Source organism: Anolis sagrei, chromosome X (genome assembly GCF_037176765.1).
Source record: "Anolis sagrei isolate rAnoSag1 chromosome X, rAnoSag1.mat, whole genome shotgun sequence".
NCBI classification, from domain to species: domain Eukaryota; kingdom Metazoa; phylum Chordata; class Lepidosauria; order Squamata; family Dactyloidae; genus Anolis; species Anolis sagrei.
The window spans coordinates 81,502,649-81,516,604 of NC_090034.1; the positions used below are offsets into that span (position 1 = coordinate 81,502,649).

The 13,956-nt window shown below is 41.9% G+C and overlaps 1 protein-coding gene across 2 annotated transcripts in view; it reads left to right on the plus strand.

The window, feature by feature from the left end:
* KCNQ4 (potassium voltage-gated channel subfamily Q member 4) overlaps nt 1-13,956 on the plus strand; it is a 129,591-nt gene that overhangs the window by 86,174 nt on the left and 29,461 nt on the right. For both annotated transcript variants that reach the window (XM_060784169.2, XM_060784168.2), the window contains exons 3-4: nt 2,021-2,147; nt 12,894-13,069. In XM_060784169.2, the coding sequence (XP_060640152.2) occupies nt 2,021-2,147; nt 12,894-13,069 (303 nt within the window). The remainder of the gene's footprint in view (nt 1-2,020; nt 2,148-12,893; nt 13,070-13,956) is intronic.

A 13,956-nucleotide genomic window follows, 5' to 3' on the forward strand; every position in this document is an offset into this window, starting at 1 on the left:
GACTCAAATTCCCTAAGTGAAGCCCTCAAGCACTAACTCTCACCTACACCTTAAGCCAGAGTTTCTCAACCTGGGGGGAACCCCGGGGGGGGGGGGTCGCAAAGGAGGTGTCAGAGGGGTCACCAAATACCATAGGAAAACACAGTATTTTCTGTTGGTCATGGAGGTTCTGTGTGGGAAGTTTGACCCAATTCTATCATTGGTGGGGTCCATTATGCTCTTTGATTGTAGGTGAACTATAAATTCAAGCAACTAAAACTGCCAAATGTCAAGGTATATTTTCCCCAAATTCCACCAGTGTTCAGATTTGGGCATACTGAATATTTGTGCCAAATTTGGTCCAGATCCATCATTGTTGGAGTACATAGTGCTCTCTGGATGTAGGTGAATTAAAACTCTAAAACTCAAGGTCAATGCCCACCAAACCCTTGCAGTATTTTCTGTTGGTCATTGAAGTTTGGTGTGTCAAATTTGGTTCAATACCATCATTGGTAGAGTTCAGAATTCTCATTGATTGTAGGTGAAGTATAAATCCCAGCAACTACAACTCCCAAATGATGACATCAATCCCCTCCAACTACACTAATAGTCAAATTTTAGCATATTGGGTATTTGTGCCAAATTTGGTCCATTGAATAAAAATACATCCTGCATAATAAATATTTATATTACAATTCATAACAGTAGCAAAATTACAGTTATGAAGTAGAAGTAAATGTATGCAGCATTTCAGAAAGACAATGACTGGCACGGCGATTCGACGGACGAGGCTGTTTTATCGTTTTAATGATTGTTTTATTGCTTGTGGATGCACTGTTTTTAACTTGATTTATGTCTAATTGTTGTGTATAATTGTAATTGTTTGTACTGGCATTGAATTTTGCCATTACTTATGTGTAAACCGCTTTGAGTCCCCCTCGGGGTGAGAAAAGTGGTGTACAAATACTGTAAATAATAATAATAATAATAATAATAATAATAATAATAATAATAGCAATGAAATTTTTTATGGTTGGGGGTGACTACAACATGAAGAGCTGTATTAAGGGGTCACAGCATTAGGAAGGTTGAGAACCATTGCTCTAACCTAAAATGCTAATACACGCCCTAACTCAAAGCCGAAGCCAAACCTATTCCCTAATTGAAGCCCTCAAGCCCTAATTCTCAATCATATCTTAGTCAATCTCCTAATTCTAATTGAAACCCTCATATCCTAATTCAAACCCAAACCCTAACCCAAACCCTAATCATACCCCAACTCAAACTCAAACACTAACCCAACTCCTGATTCAAATCCTAACCCAACTCCAGCCCTAACTCAAACTCTAATCCTAACTCAAACCCTAATGCTAGCCCTAACTTAAATGCTCAGGTTAGTGATTTTGCATTTGCATTTCAAAGACCTTTCCATCTTGATTTACTCTTGAACATGTTTATTCTCCTTATCTATAGACATCCCCTTCAGCACCACATTTCAGTGATGCATGGAAGCAGCATCTCCCTGGGTCCCTGCCCTATTCCCTGGTCACCCACAAATTTGCACAAGCACCGTAACACCTCCTCTGGCTACTCTGTGAAAAGTTTCTCTGCTGTCCTTAGCTTTCCCCTTGCGAATGGGATCAATGATTAGCAATGAGGACAATGTATATTTGGAACGCAGGCCCCTCTCATTGGGCTGTTCCTGCCCTTTCGGAGGCCTGGTTTCGACTTGCGGGGTCCATGGGGGCTTCTGGAGCTGGCCCAGACTTCCAAAAAGAGAATAGAGGATGAGAAGGAGTTCAATGCAGCTTGAGCTTCTCATTGTTAGAAATGGAAGCCTTCTTCAACTGAAAGCCCCTTTGGACCTAGAAAAGGCCCAGAAATGACGTATTTGGTGATACATGCAATCACAGAGACTAGTGCCATGGATCCTGGATTCAAACACTTTGGATGTCTGCACTCCATACTCCCTTGCCCTAGCATGTCCTATGCATGCTATTCTGTGCCTGATTTAATTCTCTTCCTTCTTTTCTCCTTGCAGGAATTTGTAATGATTGTAGTTTTTGGAATGGAGTACATTGTCAGGGTTTGGTCGGCGGGCTGTTGCTGCCGCTACCGAGGATGGCAGGGCCGCTTCCGTTTCGCTCGGAAACCCTTCTGTGTCATAGGTAAGACTTGAGGGAAGAGAGTTGTTTGGCTTCTTTAGGGTCCATCTACACTGTGGAATTAATGCAGTTAGACCCCACTTTTACTGCCACAGCTCAATGCTATGGAACCATGGGTATTGCAGCTTTCAAAGGTCTTTAACCTTGTATTGTATTGTATTGTATTGTTGAAGGCTTTCATGGCCGGAATCACTGGGTTGTTGTAGGTTTTTCCGGGCTATATGGCCATGTTCTAGAGGCATTTTCTCCTGACGTTTCACCTGCATCTATGGCAAGCATCCTCAGAGGTAGTGACCTCACTACCTCTGAGGATGCTTGCCATAGATGCAGGCGAAACGTCAGGAGAAAATGCCTCTAGAACATGGCCATAAAGCCTGGAAATACCTACAACAACCCAGACTTTAACCTTCTCTGCCAAAAAGTGTTGGTGCTTCACCAAACTACAAATCCCATCATTTCATAGCATTGAGCCATTAAACCAATGTTTCTCAACCTCGGGGTTGGAACCCTGGGTGGGGTGTCAGAGGGTTCACCAAAGACCATCAGAAAACACAGTATTTTCTGTTGGTCATGGGGGTTCTGTGGGGGACCTTTGGCCCAATTCTATCATTGGCGGGGTTCAGAATGCTCCTTGATTGTAGGTGAACTATAAATCCCAGCAACTGGACATAATGAATATTCATGCCAAGTTTGGTCCAGATCCATCATTGTTTTGAGTCCACAGTGCTCTCTAGATGTAGGTAAATTGCAACTCCAAAACTCAAAGTCAATGCTCACCACATCCTTCCAGTATTTTCTGTTGATCATGAGAGTTCTGTGTGCCAAGTTTGGTTCAATTCCATCATTAGTGAAGTTCAGAATGCTTTTTGATTGTAGGTTATCCGAGCAACTAAGATTTCCAAATGACAAAATCAAATTTGGGCGTATCGGGTATTTGTGCCAAAATTGGTCCAGTGAATGAAAATACATCCTGCATATCAGATATTTACATGACGATTCATAACAGTAACAAAATTACAGTTATGAAGTAGCAATGAAAATAATTTTATGGTTGGGGATCACCACAACCTGAGGAACTGTATTAAGGAGTCGTGGCATTAGGAAGGTTGAGAAACACTGCATTAAGCTAAAGCAGAGCCAAACTGCCTTTATTCTGCATTAATTCATATATGTCTTCCTCTCGGAAGAAACTTCTTGAAACAATCAGGACAATTTCTCTGGGGTCATATACCAATGCAACATCATTTTATGTTATGATCGTAATATAATGTACATTTTAACTCCATTGACCTCATTTTCCTCTTGGTCCTTCCATATATTGTCAAATACTCTGACTTGTTCAATGATTTTCTCTGGGAAAAGTTTTAATAACCAAGTGATGAAAGACTTCTGGATACCTGAAAGTTTTAATCCTTTTTTAATGTTTCTGTATTTGTAGATTTCAGATTGTATTGAAATGCTTGTAATGTAAGCTACTTTGAGACTCCTTGTGGAGAGAAAAAGTGGGGTATAATTAAACGTAATAATAATAATAATAATAATAATAATAATGGATCGTCGATGTCGCAATCCCAGGTGACAGCAGGATTGCAGAGAAACAACTGGAAAAGCTGACACAATATGAGGATTTAAAAATCGAACTGCAAAGACTCTGGCACAAACCAGTCAAGGTGGTGATCGGCACATTGGGTGCGGTGCCTAAAGGCTTTGGCCTGCACTTAAACACAATCGGCACTGACAAAATTACTATCTGCCAGTTGCAGAAGGCCACCTTATTGGGATCTGCATGCATTATTCGCCGATACATCACACAGACCTAGACACTTGGGAAATGTCCGACGTGTGATCCAATTCAACAGCCAGCAGAGTGTCTGCTGTGGACTCATCCTGTTGTGATAATAATAATAATAATAATAATAATAATAATAATAATGATAATGAAGAAGAAAATTGCAGGATTGAAGAGAAAGAACTGGAAAAGCTGACATGATATGAGGATTTAAAGATCGAACTGCAAAGACTCTGGCATAAGCCAGTAAAGATGGTCCCAGTGGTGATCAGCACACTGGGTGCAGTGCCTAAAGACCTTGGCCTGCACTTAAACACAATTGGCGCTGACACGATTACCATCTGCCAGCTGCAAAAGGTCACCCTACTGGGATCTGCACACATTATTTGGCAATACACAGCCAGCAGAGTGACCTTGTTTGCTATGTACTAATTTTGTTGAGTTTCAAATAATAATATTTTAATTGTGTCAGAAGTAAATTGAGGATATAGTCATAATGTATAAAAAACCACAAAGTTAAAAACTTGGCATTATGCTAAATTTCCTTTGACCACAAGCTGGCCACTTCAAGTGCCTCTGGTGTCGCTGTAAGAAGGTCCTCCATTGTGCATGTGGCAGGGCTCAGGTTGCATTGTAGTCAGTGGCCTGTGGTTTGCTCTCTTCCACACTCACATGCCATGGGACTCCACTTTGTGGCCCCATTTCTCTGTATCTCATGGTGGCAGAGCGCAGTCACCTAGTCTTCTGTGTGCCCAGGAGGTAGTTTCTCATGTGGTCTCATCCACTTATTTAGGTTCCAGGTTTTAGCCTGCCACTTTTGGACTCTTGCTTGCAGAGGTATTCCTGCAAGTATCTCTGTAGATCTTACAAAGCTGTTTCTTGATTTAAGTAGTTGACACGCTGGCTGATGTCCGAACAGTGGATGGGCAGGAGATGTCAATGCCTTGGTCCTTTCATTACTGGCTGCTTCTTCCCAATGGGTATCAGGTGGTGCAATACTAGCTAAACAGTATAATTTCTCTGGCGGTGTTGTGCGTAGACATCCTGTGATGATGCAGCATGTTTCATTAAGAGCCACATCCACTGTTTTAATGTGGGCATGCGTACTCAGCAGCAGAGTAGCAAAGCGCAAGGGCAGATGTCGTTACTGTATCTGGTTGTGATCCCCAGGTTGTGCTAGTCAGCCTTCGTATGATATTATTTTTTGCATCCACTTTTTGCTTGATAGTCAAGCAGTGCTTCCAGAGTGTCTCCCAGGTATTTTGGTGTGCTGCAATACTCCAGTGTGATTCTTTCCCAGGTAAGCCTCAGAGCTCAAGATGCTTGTCTGTTCTTAAGGTGAAAAGCACACATCTGCATTTTAGATGGATTAGGGATCAGCTGGTTTTCCCTGTAATAGGCAATAAGAACACCTAAAGCTTCGGAGAGCTTCTGTACAAGTATTTCAAAGCTCCCTGCTTGAGTGGTGATGGCACTATTGTCAGCATAGATGAAACTCTCTGTTGCTTCTGGTAGTGGCTGATGATGATGTTAATAATAATAATAATAATAATAATAATAATAATAATAATAATGTCAGCCCTAATTGTCCTTGTTTTGCTGATGCCCTCCTTTAGTCCTTTTAGAGAGTCCAAATATGTAACTTCTATTGAGTATTCACATTCTTCCAACCATTGAGTGCCACCTGCTGGTTGTCCCTTCCATAGGCTTATAAATAGTCCTTTCCCTCATGCAGAAAAAAATGTAGTTTTTCTGGGTTGTTGTAGGTTTTTCCCGGCTATATGGCCATGTTCTAGAGGCATTTTCTCCTGACGTTTTGCCTGCATCTATGGCAAGCATCCTCAGAGGTAGTGAGGTCTGTTGGAACTAGGAAAATGGGTTTATATATCTGTGGAATGACAAGGGTGGGACAAAGGACTTTTGTCTGCTGGAGCTAGGTGTGAATGTTTCAACTGACCTCCTTGATTAGCATTTAATGGCTTGGAAGTGCCTGGGGGGATCTTTTGTTGAGAGTGATTTGATGTGCCTGATTGTTTACTCTCTGTTGTTTTGCTGTTGTAATTTTTGAGTTTTTTTAAATACTGGTATCCAGATTTTGTTCATTTTCATGGTCTCTTCCTTTCTGTTGAAATTGTCCACATGCTTGTGGATTTCAATGGCTTCTCTGTGTAGTCTGACATGGTGGTTGTGACAGTGGTCCAGCATTTCATTGTTCTCAAATAATATGCTGTGTAGTTTTTCTGCCTATATAGAAAGTATTCTTTAGCTGCTCTTCCTAAAGCTTGAAAGTAAGGAGCATTCCAAGAGAGGAAAGGAGTTTAGCTTGAATTGGTCTGGATCTATACTACCATATAATCCAGTCTTGGATCTCAGATTTTTTGCTTTGAACTAGATCAGTGTTTCTCAACCTGGGGGTCGGGGGGGGGGGTGTCACGAGGGGGTGTCAGAGGGGTCACCAAAGCCAATTAGAAAACACAGTATTTTATGATGGCTGTGGGGGTTCCGTGTGGGAGGTTTGGCCCAATTCTGTCATTGGTGGAGTTCAAAATGCTCTTTGATTTTAGGTGAACTATAAATCCCAGCAACGTTAACTCCCAAATGTCAAGGTCTATCTTCCCCAAACCCCACCAGTGTCCACATTCAGACCCATTGAGTATTCGTGCCAAGTTTGGTCCAGATGCATCTGTGCTCTCTGCATGTAGGTGAACTACAATTCCAAAACCCAAGGTCAATGCCCACCAAACCCTTCTAGTATTTTCTGTTGGTCATGGGAGCTCTGTGTCCCAAGTATGGTTCAGTTCCATCCTTGTTGGAGTTCAGAATGATTATAGGTGAACTAGAAATCCCAGCAACTACAACTCTCAAATGGCAAAATCAATCCTCCCCTCAACCCCATCAATATCCAAATTTGGGTATAGCGAGTATTTGTTGCAAATGAATGAAAATACACCCTACATATCGGATATTTACAAGATGATTCATAACAGTAGTAAAATTACAGTTGTGAAGTAGCAAAGAAAATGTTATGGTTGGGGGTCACCACAACATAAGGAACTGTATTAAGGGGTCACGGCATTAGGAAAGTTGAGAACCACTGAACTAGATTATATGTATCTACACTACCATATCATCCAGTTTAAAGCAGATCATCTGGATTCAGAAACTGGATTACTGGTATATATCAGTGTAGATGGGGACTCATCTCTTTTGTATCTACATTGTAGAATTAATTCAGTTTGACCCCACTTTAATTGCCATGGAATCCTGGGAGATACAGTCGGGTGAAGCACCAGCATTCTTGGGCAGAAAGGGCTCAAGACCTTGAAAAAACTACAACTCCCAGGATTCCATTGCATTGAACCGTGGCAGCTAAAGTGGAGTCTAATTGTTAGAGACCCTAAATTGGGTCTTCTTAGGTCCATGCAGTCACGGGAACACATAAGGAAGGAGACAGTTCCAAAAGAGATTTAAAAAAACCCAAGGTTTATTTTAATTTCTTCATGAAGAAGACGGACAGCCGGGTAGCATGCGCAGATGCTATCCTTCAAAGTGACTGCCGTCCTCTTCCCTTGAAATCTGCATATCTTTATAGCCCAGTGCAAACAAAAAGGGAAAGTACCACTGCCTGACATCAACAATTTTAACCTTTAACAAAAGAGAACATTTTCTTTTCATGGAAAGTACTCTCTTTCCAGCCCCTCCCCCTTGACCTTTTGATGGAAAGTACCTTCTTGTACATGCATACTCTGCACTTTACTACAACCTTTGAAGTTAACCACAACGCATCCTGTGTAAGAAAGTACCTTTTTGTACTTAAAAATATTTTCTTCCGTATTGCTATTTTTCTACAGAGAAAGGCTATGTTGCTGTTAATTTCATTCAAAGCCCCTTGCATAATTTTACTCAAAGACCCTTGAAGCCTCCTTCATAATCACATTAAATCCACAGTGTAAATGCGTCCTCACTCTCTGCAATGTGTGAAATTTGGGGAATTTGGGGGAAAAATCATGGAAAAAGGCAGAATTATTATGGGATAGCGGTGTCCTCATTCACTCTCCTCCCCAAAGCTGCATCTTTGTTGTTTTGTCTTCATGGGGAGCGTTCACCCCTCTTTCCATCTTCCTCTCTGTGCCGTTGTATTGCATCCTGGACAATTTCTTTCTTCTCCTTTGTTTTTTTTTTAATGGCTCTTTATTTGTCTCCCTCCTGTCATTGAGGAGATGCCACTTTGGTCTCTGGGCACAACTTTTGTGCAAACCTGTACAAAACAGCCAAAATCTGCCCTGGCATCAGTATTTGCCAAAAAAGCAAGTTTGCCGGAAGGCTTTCATGCAAAACAAGGAGGCTGACTTGTAGGTTATATCCCTCTGACACAGAGCTTTGGAAATTTTCTTCCTTTGGAAAAAAAACCCCACCTACATATCTATTTTTTTTTTCAATATGATCGTCATTACACAATTTGTAAAGTCAGTAATTTTCCAGTAAGTCATTTGTACCACCGATGCATCCATTAAAACTAACTTCCCCAATTAAGAACAATAACCATACTGTAAAAAGTGAATATGGACTTCCCACCTCGGAGACATACAAGGCTTTTAAATGGCTTTATTAGCTTTAACTATATATTTTAAATAAGCCCCGAGGATAATTTTATTAGAATGTTTGTATGCTTTGGTTTTTAATAAACATACTAGCTGTCCCCTGCCACGCGTTGCTGTGGCCCAGTCATAGAATCATAGAATCATAGAATCAAAGAGTTGGAAGAGACCTCATGGGCCATCCAGTCCAACCCCCTGCCAAGAAGCAGGAATATTGCATTCAAATCACCCCTGACAGATGGCCATCCAGCCTCTGTTTAAAAGCTTCCAAAGAAGGAGCCTCCAACACACTCCGGAGCAGAGAGAGTTCCACTGCTGAACGGCTCTCACAGTCAGGAAGTTCTTCCTCATGTTCAGATGGAATCTCCTCTCTTGTAGTTTGAAGCCATTGTTCCGCGTCCTAGTCTCCAGGGAAGCAGAAAACAAGCTTGCTCCCTCCTCCCTGTGGCTTCCTCTCACATATTTATACATGGCTATCATATCTCCTCTCAGCCTTCTCTTCTTCAGGCTAAACATGCCCAGTTCCCTAAGCCGCTCCTCATAGGGCTTGTTCTCCAGACCCTTGATCATTTTAGTCGCCCTCCTCTGGACACATTCCAGCTTGTCAATATCTCTCTTGAACTGTGGTGCCCAGAATTGGACACAATATTCCAGATGTGGTCTAACCAAAGCAGAATAGAGGGGTAGCATTACTTCCCTAGATCTAGACACTATGCTCCTGTTGATGCAGGCCAAAATCCCATTGGCTTTTTTTGCCGCCACGTCACATTGTTGGCTCATGTTTAACTTGTCCACGAGGACTCCAAGATCTTTTTCACACGTACTGCTCTCGAGCCAGGCGTCCCCCATTCTGTATCTTTGCATTTCATTTTTTCTGCCAAAGTGGAGTATCTTGCATTTGTCACTGTTGAACTTCATTTTGTTAGTTTTGGCCCATCTCTCTAATCTGTCAAGATCGTTTTGAATTCTGCTCCTGTCCTCTGGACTATTGGCTATCCCTCCCAATTTGATATCGTCTGCAAACTTGATGATCATGCCTTCTAGCCCTTCATCTAAGTCATTAATAAAGATGTTGAACAGGACCGGGCCCAGGACGGAACCCTGAGGCACTCCACTCCACTTTCCAGATTGTTGATCTGGAAAATAAAGTAATTAGAAAGTGTTGGTTTCTAATATATGTAATTTCTTTATGCTTGTGGGTAAACAGTATTTCTTGCTGTTTCTTTGTCAGTGTTGATGTAGAGAGTGCCTGGTTTGCCTACTCTGGAACGTGCAACATATCATTGTCCTTCATTAGGGGTCCCTTTCAAATCTATGATACTATATTTGTCTGTGTGTGAATCATATATATCTATCTCTCTATATCTACGGCTGGATGGCTCTTTGTCAGGAGGGCTTTGGTTACGTTTTCTTGCCCTGATGAAGGGAGTTGGATTGGATGGCCTTAAGTATTTTCTGTTGGTCATGGGGGTTCTGTGTGGGAAGTTTGGCCCAATTCTGTTGTTGATGGGGTTCAGAACACTCTTTGATTGTAGGTGAACTATAAATCCCAGTAACTATAACTCCCAAATGTCTATTTCCCCCGAACTCCATCTGTGTTCGGGGGGAAATGTGTTCATATTTGGGCATATGGAATATCCGTGCCAAGTTTGGTCCAGATCCATCATTGTTTGAGTCCATAGTAGTCTCTGGATGTAGGGGAACTACAACTCCCAAACTCAAGGTCAATGCTCACCAAACCCTTCTAGTGTTTTCTGTTGGTCATGGGAGTCCTGTATGCCCCGGTTGATTCAATTCTATCATGCTATTTGATTGTAGCTGGACAATAAATCCCAGCAACTACAACTCCCTATCTATCTATCTATCTATCTATCTATCTATCTATCTATCTATCTGTACCTATGGCTGGATTGCTCTTTGTCAGGAGGACTTTGATTATGTTTTCTTGCCCTGCTGAAGGGAGTTGGATTGGATGGTCTTAAGTATTTTCTGATGGTCATGGGGATTCTGTGTGGGAAGTTTGCCCCGATTCTGTCGTTCATGGAGTTCAGAATGCTCTTTGATTGTAGGTGAACTGTGAATCCCAGTGACTACATGTCAAGGTCTATTTTCCCCAAACTCCATCTGTGTTCACATTTGAGTGCTTGTGCCAAGTTTGGTCCAGATCCATCATTGTTTGAGTCCACAGTACTTTCTAGATGTAGGTGAACTAGAATTCCAAAACTCAAGGTCAATGCCCACCAAACCCTTCCAGTATTTTCTGTTGGTCATGGGAGTTCTGTGTGCCAAGTTTGGTTCAATTCTATCGTTGATGGAGTTCAGAATGCTCTTTGATTGTAGGTGGACTATAAATCCCAGCAACTACAACTCCCAAATGATAAAATCATAATTTTTGAGAGGTGGTAACTCCTTGTGTTGTGAGACACTTAATTATCAAAATCTGCAAGCATTTTTACATTTTCTTTTTTACTTTATATAGCAGTAATGGGCAAACTTTCTAACTTGAGGACCGCATGCTAGCACTCCCTGCTAGGAGGACTGGTTGCCCGATGATGGAAAGGAAAGAAAGAAGGAAAAGAGGAAGGAAAGAGAAGGAAGGTTAAAAAGGAGAAAGGGAAGGATGGAAGGAGAAAGAGGGAGAGAGAGAAGGAGGGAGGAAAGGAAGGATGAAAGGGAGGGAGGAATAAGAAAGAGAAGGAAGAAAGTGAGGAAGAGAAGGAAGTAAGGAGGAAGGGAAAGACAAAAGGGAAGAAAGGAAAGATGAAAGGGAAGGAGAAAAGAAAAAAGAGAAGAATGAAAGGAAGAGTAGGAAGGGAGGGAGGGAAGGATAAAGGAAAGAGAGAAGGAAAGACAAAAGGGAAGGAAGGATAAAAGGGAAGGAGGTAAAAAGAGTAGGATGAAAGGGAGAAAGAAGGATGGAAGGAGGGAGGGAAGGATACAGGAAAGAGAGAAGGAAAGACAAAAGGGAAGGAAGGAAGGATAAAAGGGAAGAAGAAAAGAAAAAGAGAAGGATGAAAGGGAGAAAGAAGGATGGAAGGAAGAAAGGGAAGGATAAAGGAAAGAGAGAAGGAAAGACAAAAGGGAGAAAGGGAGGATGAAAGGGTAGGAGGAATGAGAAAGTGAAGGAAGAAAGGGAGAATGTGAAGAAAGAAAGGGAGGAAGAGAAGGAAAAAAGGAAAGAGAAGGAAGGAAAGAAAAGGGAAGGAAGGAAGGAGAAAGAGGGAGAAAGGGAAGGAAGGATGAAAGGGTGAAAGGGAAAAGGAAGGAAGGGGAAAGGGGTGAAGGGAGGTAAAGAGGAAGGTAAGAGAGAAGGAAGGAAAGACAAAAAGGGATGAATGGATGGATGGAAGGGGAGGAGGAAGGAAAGATAGAAGGAAGAAGGACGAAAGAGTATAAGGGAATGGAGGGAGGCAGAAAGAGGGAGGGAAGGAAGGGAGAGAGGGAGGGAAGAGAAAAGGCAGGAAAGACAAAAGGGAAGAAAGGAGAAAGAGTGAGAGAGGGGAGGAAGGCAGGACAAAAGGGTGTAAGGGAAGGAAGGAGGGAGGGAGAAAGAGAGGAAGGAAGGAAGGACAAACAGGTGGGAGAGGAGGAGGAAGGAAAGACAGAAGGAAGAATAGGATGGTAAGAGAGAGAGGAGGGCCTGAGAAAAGAGCCCAAGGGGCCGCATCTGGTCCCTGGGCCAGGATTTGTCCATACTTTTTAAATAAAGTGATATAAATGGTCTCCATTCTTTTGAAGAAATGACTAATTAACTTCTCCTATATCAAATAAGATGACTTGTCTAGTTCTGCCAGTTCTAAAACTTTTATAATTCAGTTTTCTTTTGAAGATAATTCTTTATTTTCCTATTTTTGACCATATTTTATACTACACTCCTTCTTACACTATGTAACGAAATTTGAAAAAAAAATCTGTTCCTGGTTTGAAAGTGATATTTCGTGTTTAATTGTGCAGCATTTACTTTGAAAGTCTTTGTTCTACTCCAGAAACGTAGTTTTTGTGTCTGATACAAACTATGTTGAATTGCTTGAGACTCTATGATGAGATACTCATTGAAAAACTAGAGCAAAATGTGCTGCAGGATGTCCCTCTCACAAAAACAAAGTTATTGCAGTTTAATAAACTTTTTCCATGTTTTTATGTTAGAACCAACTAGGTAATGACATTTATAACCCAGGAACAAAAATTGTGTTACATAATGTTATCCAAATTATCATATCAGCTGGGGATGCTGGGAGTTCTCATCATCCCAAAAGGAACTTGCAAAAATTTACTTCTGACATGTGAGGAAGCGCATAATGTTTTTTTTAAAAAAAGAATAATGTTTTTAATCATTCTCTTGCTGGTCTTCTTCTGCTCCAGATTTCATTGTCTTTGTTGCGTCCCTCGCTGTCATTGCCGCTGGCACTCAGGGCAACATCTTTGCTACTTCAGCATTGCGCAGCATGCGCTTCCTCCAGATCCTACGCATGGTGCGCATGGACCGTCGCGGTGGCACCTGGAAGCTTTTGGGTTCAGTGGTCTATGCTCACAGCAAGGTAAGTGGGCAAAAGACAAGGGAAGGAAAAGATACTGGGGACCCAAGGAATCCCAAGAGTTGGAAATAATGTGGAATAAGTTGTGATGGCACAGCAGGTTGCAATTGGTCACCTTGATTAGCATTTAATGGCTTTGCAGCTTCAAAGCCTGGCTGCTTCCTGCCTGGGGAAATCCTTTGTTGGAAGGTTTTCCCCAGGCAGGAAACAGCCAAGCTTTGGAGTCCTTTGGGTTAAACCGCTGAGCAGCTGAACTTGCTGACCAGAAGGTTGGTGGTTCAAATCCATGGGATGGGGTGAATGCCCATTGTTAGCCCCAGCTTCTGCCAACCTAGCAATTTGAAAACATGCAAATGTGAGTAGATCAATAGGTATCGCTTTGGCAGGAAGGTAAAGGCACTCCATGCAGTCATGCTGGCCACATGAACTTGAAAGTGTCTACGGAAAATGCCGGCTCTTTGGCTTAGAAATGGAAATGAGCACCACCCCCCAGAGTTGGACATAACTAGACTTAATGTCAATGGGAAACCTTTACCTTTATTTACCTTTTACACAGAGACAGCTATTCCATTGCATTGCAACTTCTGAGGAAGCATATCATATAATCACTCAGAGGAACTAGGAAATGCCTAGATGGTCCATTTTTCCTTCTGGGGGAAGTTGAAGACCTAGATCATTGCTAGAGAAGGCATATATTGTTGGATTCAGGAGACCGATCAATTAATACAGGGATCATGTTGTATAGCACTACGATTCCATATTACCTGACATGGCAAGATCCGATGGAATCCTAAGATTTAAGGAGGAATGGGTAGAATTCTTGACCAGAGAGTTTTCATGCCTACCCAAACTACATACTAGAGACTTCCATAGGATGTAGCCATGACAGT